Here is a 12,938-nt window from a genome sequence, read left to right as displayed (position 1 = left end):
CATAAATATCTGAGAAATATTATATTGCCAAGCCTGTTTTTCACTTAATAAACTTCACTTCTTTCTTTATTTAAAAAAACAACAAGCTGATTCTGTTTTATAAAGGTTATTCCACATACTGTGCATGTTAGGTATGTTAAAACCCAACGGGAACAATGCACTCACTGATTTAATTATTAAAAATGAGGTTTTCCAATTCTGGCAATAGTGGGGGTCACTCTGAAGATTATACTGGAGAAAACGTAACATGCAATTTCATATACAACAAGCCAAACAAAATGGTAATAGAAAATATTAGGCAAGGACCAAGTCAGGAGAGATTCTTAAAATGCAAATAACCCCCACAATGTACTCAGCTTGCCATAGGTTTCACTACACTAATCAAATTAATAACCCTGTATGATTCTGTAGTGCAGTATCTGAAAGGCTCATGCTTATTTTGGTTAATTTTGGTTATTTTGGCAGCTGTTTTGCAACATTGCTTGTTGTGTAAACTGGCTCGTGCTGCCCCAGTTACCCGATCTGAGACAGGCTTGTCCTCTTGACTGGGGCACTCAGCCACATCATTCTCTCCCGTCTACAAGAGCGACAAGAAAGTTGAGAGCACACAGCCATCATTCCAGTGCATTTAAGTTTAACAAACCGTGTTTAATCTTTCACAGGAAACCAATTAACTTTCCTCCTCTCAGCTGCTTACTTAAAACAGTGGCAGAGATTTGGAAACATTATGTAAAAGGTGGCTTTCTTAAAATGTTAAAACCCTTACTTCTACACCTACTCGAAAATACACTGGGTATAAGTAATCAAAACAGAAATCTACTTTGTTTCTAAGATGCTCTTGAACTATTTCCAGTAGATGTTGCCATAAAGCCAGAATTTTCATTGTTTCCAACACACAAAAAAGCACCTTTTGTTGTCCTACAGACATGATACAGTACAGTATATCCCTTTCGTTACACCCATTTATATCCTGATTATTGGAATTGGAACAAGTATTAATATAGCATGTAAATGTCAAACATGAAGGGAAAGGGTTCTTTAAGCCCTTAAGCAACTTCAGTTTAAAACCCTGCCCGACATTAACCCTTTTTTGTTACCACAGAGTAAGAAAATACTGTATATAAATTTGCAGTTAAATTGTCCCAAATCATTTGCAGTATTTCAAAACCCTTAACAATCAGTGGCTACTACAGATAATTAAATTTAATAGTAAAGTTAACTAATACTATTTTTGAAAAACAGATGAATTTAACTCTTTTGGAAGCTCAAGGTGTATAGGAGTTTAAAGCAATTGTGACAAATACAGAAAGGGAAGAATTAAAGTGTGCCATGGACAAGGCACAGAGCATCACCTGCACATGGAGAGAGAGTGAGGAGGAGGTGGAGGAAGAAGGCGTGAGAAGAATGATTTTCTTTGGGCAGGTTCGAGAGCTCGTCTCCTTTTTGGCCTTTAGAAATAGGAGAGGACAGGCTCAGCTCCACTGACATTCACTCTACGTTGCCTGACTGCCTACAAAAACTCCTGCTCTGACAAGCAAAAATCCTGGGGATAAGTAACCAAAGAACCACCAAAAAAAAGAACTAGACTGCATTTGTTGGCAAATACACCTCTGGATAACTCACTGAAATTGTTTAATAACACTCTCAGATGTTTTTTGGCTCATCACTTCAGCCATCTGCAACACCACAATCTATATTTAGCAACTTGGCAAACAAGTGTTTTAAATATTTACCATATATCACACAGCTGGAATGAGAAACAAAACCACTTTAACTATTAAAGATGGGATTAAGTCAGGGGCGTACATGAGTCACAGATTATTGAAATTTTTCGGGTCTGCATGATTTTTAGTGAAGCTTAAGATAATTTAATACAAAGTATTGGACTTTATTAGTTCTGCTTAATTTTTTTGTACTGTGGAGTAATTTGAAAATGTGTATCGCACGTATAACATGCTGTGTCACACCAACAGTAAAACCTAAATAGATGGAAAAAGGTCAGTGAAAAGGGTGTATAAACCATACAATTCTAGTGGGGGTATGTGTGCTGCAGTCCCATTGTCCAAAGATAAAAGTAAAACAAACCTTTTCTCATCATCCTCATCTTCACTGTGTGACAGGGTGGCAGACTGATATTTTATTTAGTATTCTCATCATGAATGGCATGTACTGAACCATAAAATGTAATCATTTACAGGGTCTTAAATCTTGTGTTTGATATTGACTGGTTTGATATTGGCACAGAACACAAATATACGGATGTCAAAATTACCACAAAATATTTTTAGAATGGACAGGCTATATAAGGACATACTATTTCTTTTCTCAGTCTCCGTATTATTTCTTAATTAAGTAAGCTACATCTAAAACAGCATATTCGAACTGTCATCCCCATGGCTTCTCTCACCCCTACTCCCCTGCCTCATAGTACTCCATGATCTGTGGGTCACACCTCCATCACTAACGCCCTGCTTTACTCAAGCTAGACTGAGAGGAAGAAATAAAATTAAAAGTCAACCATGAAATATAAGTATAGACAAAATTGGAACCACCTGCTCAAGGTTTTCAGTCTTCAGCAAGAAGCAAACAAAAAGATGTGAATGTGGAGGTTTATACTTTTTTTAAAAAAAGGGCAAAAGATCCACAAAAACAGTCTGCATTAAAAACAGCATGGTTAATAAACTACACATCACTTATTTGGTACTTTTTTCTCCATATTTTGTTGTACAACGTGTAGGGAACTCCTATTCAACAGTTAACGGATTTAAGGACAACTAGGCCTAAGAGCAACAAGGCTACACACATCCACACTGGGGAGGAGAAGGGAGCTGAGGCTCTGGGCTGAAACGGGACACTAGTGTACAACCGCTACACTACACAGCATTACATCAGATACCATACCTTCTCCTTGGGAGGCAAAGTGTGGCACAGAACTGTCTCTCTAAAGCGGAAACTTAACCTCTCTTGTTGCTGGGTGCGTCTCTAAGGAGGTGAATGTGTCGTGAAGCAATGAAGGAAGGAAAGAGCATGTAATGACAGGGTATCTGGTAATTTGTAATTGCAGTGGTATCTCTGTCTTATTAGTTCAAACTAAGTAACAGATGTGCTACATGCGCTAATATGGTGTTTCTCAATACTTTCAATATTCCAATAAGATGTCAACTTTAAAACGTTTGAAAAACAAACAAACACTACACTACTACCACTATTTTCATGATATGGGAGAACAAACAAGGTTGGAGAGCAAGAATGTGAGCCTGTTTACTGTTTACTTCAGAATTAATTAGTTCAGTCTGTCTAAGTACCTAAACCTAAATACATCGTACAGCAAGTAACATAATTATGAACTCAATAACAGATGATGAAAGATTAAATGGAAGTTTATCTTGGAGTGATTGTCTGAAGACTGCGACAGGAGAAAAACAAAATCTGAACGTATAGTTCACGGATTTGTTTATTCCTGAATCATCTCTAATGGCCAAACAACTACCAGTGTATTTTCCTGCCTATTTCTGACTGTTGTAAGCAGAATACCAATTGACTTTACATAAAAAGATCAGTTTTCTTAAACTCCAATAAAGTTCTGATCTTTTCAAAAGTGTGCACACATAAAACCAAAATGGTGATCGTATAAAAGGCAAACGGCACCATTTCCTCTTTTTTTCCCCAAAAATCGAGGGGAAAAAAATAAATAAAAATCGAGCTACCGACATTGCTCGATGATGAAGTCACTTATGAAAGTGGAGATGTAACAGAATGTATCGCCGTGCCGTTTGCGCTCCAGGGCTGCGGAGGCCAGGCGCGGCCGGGTGAGTCGCTCTTTACCTGTCTCCACTGTGGGACGGGAGCGAGGCGGGCCTGCTCCTTCGGGCGCACGGAGGGCTGGGTCAGCAGGCGCTCCTGGTACGGTAGGGGAGGCCGCCGCGTGAGAGAACAGCAAGAACAGCAAGCGAAACCCACCCCGCCGCGCGAGTCAACAGCGCAACCCCGCAACAGAGGACGGGCGGCCAAGGGACAGAAGAGGGAAAGAATGACATGATTCATGGAGGAGTTGCCATCAGTGCAGGACAAAAGACAAAGTGGATAATAAAAATGCCAGACCAACAGGAAATGGGAAATCGTAGTGTGTGTGGGGGGAGGGGGGTCTTCTTTAAACTACTACAGAGGACACACCCAAAATATCAACCTAGGAGAGAACTTGACATTCTTTGAGAAATGAGCAAAGTCACACATTTTGCTCAAAACCCCTTGCTTTGTTAACTGATACTGTGAAACAGTAATGCTTGCATTACATAAGCAGTTAATTAATTAAGGGCTTCTACTTTTATCAATATGTCACAACTTAATTTTTGAATGCCTACAATTCAGCTTCACCTCAGGTTCAAGACAGAGCCACTGGAAACCATTTGGTCCCATCCCAAAGGATGACAATCTGTAGGAGTCTAGAGATTCCATGCAAGTCAAACTAATGAACTGTAAAAATGTGTAGAGTTTAAGAAAGCACAGAGGGTTCAATCACTCAAAAACAGTAATAGTCGTGCCAATGAACATCACACATTTTTCAGTATTTGTTAACTACAAAGATTGCTCAGAAAGATCAGCACAATATTGGTTTAAAGGAAAAAAGCCTCCATGGCAACACCATATAGAGAATGGAACAACACTGCCTTTTCACACCACTGGGTATACACCTAACATCCAAACTACTAGAACAAGCAGCTTTCTTTGTTTTGAAATATCCTTAAAACCAGTTATTGTTAGAAAAGGTCTCTGTAAAATGCACTTAGATGTAAACGTTCATGAAAAAACACTTTTAACAATCTTGCATTTTGAGACCGACCTATGAAAAGTGCACTAAAAATAAAACATTATTTTTCAAGAAACTATGTTTTAAAAACTAATCTAAATGTTTGTTATGTTCTGCAGCTCTCTTGCCCAGAATGTTGATCTTTTCTATCATGTTTCAGCAATATTTCCACAGACAAGAGCTATACACATATGCTTTTATGCTGCTGGGCATAGATCAGAAAAATGCTCTTTGTGTAGTTAGAACAAATGGTCTTTGAGTAGTGGTACAACAGATTCTACATTTGCATTGCTAGTTCTTAATTTCAGAAACTAGCAACACAAAATGTATGCGTGAGACACCCACTTCTGGGGACTGATATTCCAAAATGCTTAAGTAGAGCTCCAAAACATTCTTATATCCATGTCAAAAAACACATTCTGAAAGCTCAATACAAAAATCATGTTACTGGGACATACAATTTTGTCGGTATCGAGCTCTTAATAGAATTAATATATTTAAAAAGTCCGTCCTTAGAAAGCAGTAGCTGAAAGGTTTAGGTCTGTGCTGCCCAACTCCTTCTTCATTCCCCCTCTGCTCTTTCCTGCTCCGTTTGCTGAGGCTCACCTGTCTCTTGAGGCCGGATGACTGTGCAGGAGCATTTTCTTCAAACTTGGCTAGCAGCTGTGTGGCCATGGACTTCACTTTATTGTGATTTCCAGACGTCGGGTCAACCCTACGCTCTGCCAGCGTGCTGACCAAGGGCGGCCTCTCATCGCGATAGCTCCGGGGCACTTCCTCCTGAATCAAAGTGGCAAACGTAAGCTACAAAAGCTACAGCCTTTGCAGTGCAGCACAGTCGTTTTACATTTTGCACTACACAGTAATGAACTTTAAGACTCCATGAAAAACCCCATTTCAGTTGTACACTAGAAACTTCGGAAATCAATAACACTGAAATTGAGGGACGAACTTCCCAGGTCTTTACATTTTTAAGAAAAAATAACTGGATTTCACGGAAAAATTATATATAAATATCAGAAGTTAAATGTTAAATTAAACACTTAAAGCCGTTTAAAAAAAGTGAAAAAAATTAATACTCTTGAAGAAGCAAGCCAAGAGAAAGAAAGCAAAACAAACAAATGACCTGCATGTACATTAAGGCAAAGAAGAGAGTTCTGAAGAGTAATGCATTTAAAAGGCATTGCTACCATTACAATTAATATCATGTAACATTTCACTCACATCCTCAGATTGGCTGGTTTTTCTCCTCTTGCCAGAACCATCCACTTCCTTTTCCTTTTTGTCCTACAAGAGGGGGAAAAAATGTTAATTGTCGCTTAAACGCTCCCACAGGAAGAGAAGCAGGTCAGGCCATTCTCAGAGCCGCATTAGGGCTGTACCTTAGGGTTCCGTTTGCGAGAGATGCTCTGACCCAACTTGCTGAGGAAGGATATGGGAGACTTAGTGTTGGTGATCAAGGCGGCTTTGTCCTCTGGACTCAGATTATGGTTTTCTGAAAATAACAAGAAATACCTGAATATATACATGAATACCTAAATATCTATAACTCTATCTGTAACTATATACAGATCTACTAATTTGTACCTGGTTTATAATTCACAGATGTTTCACCTTATTACATCAAGAAATAAAACATTTAATATTCAATCTTTTTTCTTTCCAAAAAGTAACATTAGGATAATTTTTAATAGTGATTTGAAAGGCACAAAGAATTACCAAAACAAAAATCGTGCTGAGGAAAGTGCTCAGCAGCAACACAGTAGTACTCACCACCAGGGGGCACTGTGTCCTTGAACATCTCATAGAACTGGCTGAGATACATGACCATGGAAAGCTTGTCGGGCTCCCCCACCGAGGCCATCTCTTTCCCCGTCATGATGGGCGAGATCCCAAACTCCCGTTCTGCCACGTCAAAGGCCAGCTGGTTGTTCTTCTCCAGGTTTTGCTCCTCCAGGGAGTCAAAGTCACTGCGTCCAGACACGAAGGAAGACCAGAAACGCATCAGATCAGCACCGGCACAATGCAGCAAGAATAACCACATACCTCCACATGTTGAGCATTGAGAACATGCCTCCTAATGAGCGGCAGAGCGTGTGCACTCACACTGGCTCCATAACACTCTCAGTAGTGTTTACAACATTCCTCTGGTATCAGATCAAGACTACCACGTACACCACAGCCAAACTCTCTTTCTTAAGATTCAGCCAGATCTGTCATGATGGAACAGCTTCTATGACATAATGGTTTTCCAGAGAAAAACTATTTGGGAAATGGGTGGAATACTACAGTTGTCAAAAATATTAAGAAAGCACTGAAACCTTACATGATGTTTGCATTTTTCTCTTTTCTTTTAAAGATGAAGAACCACAAAACCAACACTTAACTGGTGTCTTTGCTAATTTTACGATTAATGAAATAGAACATGAAAGCATGTGTAGTTTCTGTTTGGAATGAGATAAACATTGTAAGAGAACTGTCCATTTGTGTCTATTTACAGTAAGTACATGTGAAATATAAAGTGCTTCAGTACGTCCTTTATGTTAAAACTGATGAGTACAATTCATTTAAAAATCTTGCATTCAAATTAAAAAGAGTATCATTTTGTGTTCAATAAGCAAGTTAATTAAGCTCCATTTACAGAGTAAATGCTCTATTTACAAAGTCCATATGACATTTTACAGAAATTAACTGTAAACAAAGAAACAGAAGAAAAACAATTTTGCACCAATTAGCATAGTATTTAGTTTTGCTATTTAGGCTTATGATAAACACGTTTACAGTGTTTTATACAAGATGAATCAAAGCTTGATAGGCAAGACCCTTACATCATCATTAAATCACTCTACTCAGGTAAAAAGCAAAGCTCAGAAGTAAAACTATTCAGTTATTTAATCTCTGATAGCTTATTAACATGTTTACAAACTGCAGACATTTTTGAAGAATGAGAAATTGTTGCAGTTACAATTTTAAACAAAAGAACATTTGCCTAAAAACCATCAAAAGGGAAAAAAAACTAATTTAAAAAGAACACAATTGCTTATACAATGTATAAACATCAGCCATATTATCGGACAATATTATCAGACATACATCTATCTTGCAGAAACAGGTGTATTTATTCTGAAACACATCAAATTTGTAAACCACAGTTATTGCACAAAGATGCCATTTAATTAACTAATTGTGGGAGTAAGGTAATTTTGTGTACCTAATTAATTTAGGGTTGCCACAGCAAAAGCTTGAATTCTTATACTTTGTAACTATAAGCTATGCCACATAAAGATCAAATGGATAGCATCCATTTTCTGAACATTAAATGGATCCTTTCAAAAGATTTTCCAGCTTATATGAGGATGTGTAATGAAATGTACAGTACAGTCAAGTGTGATTTTCCATATTTATAATTACCATCAGATAAATCTGCCATAAAAGTTTGCTCCAGTTAAGACTAAACATTTGTCATGATTAAATTATCTCTTAACGGTCTTGATGGTCTTCATATTCTGGCCACATATAGAGACCATCAAAATGAGAAACATGAATAATTCCTTCAATTCATTATCAATTTTAAAAACATACCTTTCTGTAACACCTTTGAGTTTTTGATATGTACCATATGATGGGGGAGGGCATGGTGGTGCAGTGGTTAGTGTTGCTGCCTCACAGCACTGGGACTGGGCTGAATTTCGGACATGGGGAACTATATGAGTTGTGTATGTATGTTCTCCCCATGTTCACAACATATGACTCACTTGCGGCTAGATTCAAGTCAGACCTTGAGCACTAATGGTTGGAAAGCTGCTTAAGAATGAATCAAAATCACTCCTTTCATTAGTGAGAAGCTAATGTCAGTACAAAGCCAGGAGGTGCTTAAACGGGAAAAAAACTTCTGCACTGGGCAACAGGAAGGACATTTGACAGCTGCGACAAATCCAGCTTCACCTTCATCTTTCTCTGAGACTTTCAAACTCTAAAAGAATGGTCTGGCCTGCATTTTACTCTGCATGAGTACAAATTCAATGTTCGCTTTATAACCCTTGAGAATTCAACTATAATTTTAAACATGTTTAGTAAGGTTTTGTTACAACAATAACTAATCATTTGTTTTGGAGTGTATGAGCATTGAAGTGATTACACAAGATTGACTATAACGATTATTGGCAACCTCGTAACTTTAACCATTTTTTCACCCTTGCTATTACTAGTACCTTTGTAATTCAAAAGCGAGTGATCAGCTATTTGTGGAACCACAAACAGTTAAGTATGTTTACTCTTGTATTGGCCCGTTTTACACATTTTCTTGCGGTATTAATACAATTGTGTATTGTTTACTTTCAATCTATGGATGTTTTTTTTTGTTTTGCTCAACTGAGTCCCAGTAGCCATAAAAGTACTCTCAATTTACCATTCCAATTTCTAATTGTTACAACAAAATCAAGCCACCTCATCACTGCACTACAAAGCTTATTATATGGTAAACAACTTTTAAGAGGTAGCACATGATAACTGTCTGCAATTACAAGGGTATTTCCATCTGGGCTTTATTGTACAAATCTGTATATAAAATGTTTTGACCTTCAACAATGTCAACTTATTCGGACAGAACTACTCACATGAGGTCAGGTCGGTACCGGTGGATGATGGCACAGAGAGCTAGTCCACTCTTCCAGGACATGGTGAGGTCAGTCACATTCACATTCCTGTATCCCTCAGTCTGTCGCTGGCACCAGTTCAGCAATTTACTGGATCTAGCTACTGACTCTGAAATTGTCAAGCATTATATTTTTGTAATGAAACCACATAATTTATCTGCCATAATAATCATGCAATGCAATAAGGACAGGGGAAATTCCTAATACAAAAATTAAGTTATGAAATGTTGCAAGCTGCAAATGTGCAAAAATCTACTCTAGTAACCACGCTAACCTGGTATCATTGGTGGTGGTAATTAGTTGAATATAAGAGAGCAGGTGTAACAGATGGGAGAAAATGAAAAAAATGTTTTCAATCACATGATTCAGAATTAAAGGCAGCTAAGCAGGCTTTAAATGAAATTAACCAGTATTTCTGAAGGAAAAAAAATATTTTGTAGGCTGCACACCAGTTATAGTTAGTGTAGATTTTAGTAAGGATGTTTGTGTTAGATTCCAGTGTAACTTTGATTAAAGTAAACTATAAAGCAAGCCTCTTCAAATACTCTTAAAATAGTTATAACATGCATATTGTCTATATTCATTTGTGAAATTACCTTGAACAAGATTTTGAAGCTGACAATTGTCTGAGGATAAGAATAATAAATAAATAATAAAAAAACATTTAAGCAAAGCAATATTAGGCTAAGGGAAATCAAAATTTGTAACAGAAGTCAATGCACCCAGAAATCTGGAAGAGATATTGTTTCTTTCTGCCTATAATTATAAGGGCACACTTTTGAGAGCGGTCTTTATTCAACAAGAGAAGATAATCTCATTACCTGTCTACTGTTTTAATGACCTAGCTTCTCAAATAAGATACCTTTGTTCCCTAAACAAATATCTAACTTCAAGCCTTTTTTAACATAAAACCAAATAATACTGCAACTGTACAATCAGCTCACCATTTCTGGAGAGTTTGGGGGTTTGAGAATTAACAGCATTTTCCATTTCGACACGCGGGTCCCTGGATTCTCCTGTGTCAATAAGATGCCGCACCTTCAGAGAGGAAGAAGATAAAAACGAAAAATTACCCTCATTTTTTTACTGTTCACTTTAGTTATTAAAATTCTCTTACAGAGCTGTTTCAAAGAAACCAGTAGCAAATACTGTGAAGCGTGAAATCTTGCTCATCACTTGCCTATAAAGTAGCACCTAGCATGTTATTGCATTTTGATGGTGCAACCTGAATCCAACATTAGTTATGTTCATACTGCAGCATTGCACTATTTTTTGAAGTAATGCATTTTTCTAATTTTCAGGACATTTCTTGCTTAGTGATTGTTTTGCTAATAGGCATTAAATAATTATTTTAAAATGAAATCATGATTTAAACAAAATATAAGTTTCAGTTTTCATAGTAACTTACACAAGTTTGATTTAAATAGAAAATCAGTTACTAATACAGTTCTAATGAACAAGTGAACCTTTTAAATGTCCACCTGCAAGTGCAACCGTGAGGACACCAACAAATTCCTTTTTTCTACATCTTTACTTTTTATTTTTGGATATCACTCTAAAACTAGCATCTCCAATCTACTCTTGGAGAGCTCCCGATAAAATCAGTCATTCTAGAGGGGGTAGAAAACATTAATTGGGATAGACTGCAGGTAATTTCAAGGACCAATGTCCTCTTAATTCACCACATTGTTCAAGTAATCAATAACTTACAAGTGTCCCCAGTCTGACAAAACTGTTGATTTAGAGTAACATATGAAACATCAGATTGAGCCTTTCCAGAACCAGGGCTGGGGACAGCAGCCATAAAATGTGAAATTGATTACCATTTTATAGAAACAGGTGCTGTTTCAATTACACACCAAACTTGGCAAGTCCAGATAAACTAGTATAATGTGACATCCCATAGCTGAGAGAGTTCAATCATTCCTGCACCTTCAGGTTTCCATAATTGTCAGGACAAAACTAACATAGGTGATTATGACTGTTCTTGGTGAAACATTGCAGTCTATTCCAGATTCAGAGAAATGGCATGACAGTGGAGTAGTGGTTAGAGCTCTAGACTCCTGATTGGAAGGTCTAAAACCTCCTCAAAGACTGAAGGTCACCTGAAGGCCAGGATACCAGACTCCTTCAATGATTATTTCAAATTTTACAGCTTTGTTTAAGCCAGTGCAGCTCCACTTTAGTTTGTGCTGGCCTAACTTTTCCTAGTGATGGCTTGTCACAATTAAATATCTCCTTTCACATATAAAAAACTGCACATGGACAAGTACATTTCATGTGTTGTACCTGGCTGGGCCTCAGTGCATGAAGGCTGATGTTAGGGTAGCGTGTTGTTGGATCAACACTGTACTGACTGAAATTCTTACTGACGTTCTCTGGAGTGGTCTGAGGAAGAAGGCGGTAGATGCTTTCCCTAAAGTGTAGAAAGCAATATATTAAAATCTACCGAGAGCACTCTCTGCTGCACTCAATTATCCATTCTCACACACAGTCATGTTCGGCAGTTATCTTACACAGAACAGTGTTAGCGTTAATGCCCATGGGGCAGTACTCCTGATATAGCCTTCTTAATGCATGCCCAATCCATAACCCCAAATTTCCCCCATGAGAGACGACAAAAGGCAATTAAAATATCATTATAGTTAAGACATGTAGCCCATCATATAAGATAGTATTTTTTACAATTGCCCAATCAACACCGCAAGATGCTGTAAAATGCACAGCTCAGGAAATCTCCTGCATCTCTGAGCAGGATTTAACTGCACAAAGATGACTTCTCCACTGTTAACTGGAAAAAAAAAAGTTTCCTCAAGTTTTAGTAAGCTGCATCTTTCACGTTTGTGAAAGAGTCTGTGATTCCCTTGATCCTATGGAACAGAATTCCAATCTCTTATTTTTGAGAAACATTCATACAGTCTCTATTGGAAAACCAGTGACATATTGGAAACATGACATTCTCTTCCAGTCAGTGTTCATGTTAAGAGGGTGATCTGCTGTAATTCACAGAACTGGTTTCAGTATTATTTCATTACATTACTATGGAGTCAATTCCCTTCTTTAAAAGGAAGACTTGAATAAGAGTTCCCTCTAGAAAGGGCTTTTCAAAAATGATCTTGCGTGATATATTCAAACATGCCCTCTTATATATAGAGAGACGACGGCAGTCCCTACCGCTCAGCCAAGACTTCAAGAGGGGAGTTGCCTTGTGCCCAACTGCGCACCATCCAGGCTGAATCCATGGCAGCTAGAAAGCCCCGAGCAATTCCAGTCCCCATAGGCCAAAAAGGCTGCAGGAAAATACATTACATAAAGGATATATTAGATTACTTAAAGTGTACCACTGAATTACTATAAATGCTTTTATAGTAGTGATAAAGTAACTAGTGTACTACAACAGTACACCACCATGCATTTTTACATATATATAGTAGCATACAGGCACAATTCAATAGGTTTCTGAACAAAGCTGAGGT

The 12,938-nt window shown here is 37.7% G+C and overlaps 1 protein-coding gene across 28 annotated transcripts in view; it reads right to left on the bottom strand.

The window, feature by feature from the left end:
• The window catches only part of mical3a (microtubule associated monooxygenase, calponin and LIM domain containing 3a), a 140,295-nt gene that overhangs the window by 53,774 nt on the left and 73,583 nt on the right, over positions 1–12,938 (bottom strand). For 22 of the 28 annotated variants that reach the window (XM_015353158.2, XM_069192169.1, XM_069192163.1 and 19 more), the window contains 12 exons: positions 12,637–12,752; positions 11,752–11,878; positions 10,407–10,500; positions 10,059–10,088; positions 9,424–9,571; positions 6,581–6,777; positions 6,190–6,302; positions 6,032–6,094; positions 5,414–5,587; positions 3,826–3,900; positions 1,353–1,448; positions 518–577 (listed from right to left, as the gene is read on the bottom strand). In XM_015353158.2, the coding sequence (XP_015208644.2) occupies positions 518–577; positions 1,353–1,448; positions 3,826–3,900; positions 5,414–5,587; positions 6,032–6,094; positions 6,190–6,302; positions 6,581–6,777; positions 9,424–9,571; positions 10,059–10,088; positions 10,407–10,500; positions 11,752–11,878; positions 12,637–12,752 (1,293 nt within the window). The remainder of the gene's footprint in view (positions 1–517; positions 578–1,352; positions 1,449–3,825; positions 3,901–5,413; positions 5,588–6,031; positions 6,095–6,189; positions 6,303–6,580; positions 6,778–9,423; positions 9,572–10,058; positions 10,089–10,406; positions 10,501–11,751; positions 11,879–12,636; positions 12,753–12,938) is intronic. The other 6 variants (XM_069192184.1, XM_069192176.1, XM_069192171.1 and 3 more) reach the window with 6 other exon arrangements.

The sequence above is a fragment of the Lepisosteus oculatus genome, chromosome 7 (genome assembly GCF_040954835.1).
Source record: "Lepisosteus oculatus isolate fLepOcu1 chromosome 7, fLepOcu1.hap2, whole genome shotgun sequence".
NCBI classification, from domain to species: Eukaryota; Metazoa; Chordata; class Actinopteri; order Semionotiformes; family Lepisosteidae; genus Lepisosteus; species Lepisosteus oculatus.
Note: the sequence above shows the minus strand (reverse complement) of the source record. Positions and strands in the feature narration are given on the sequence as shown.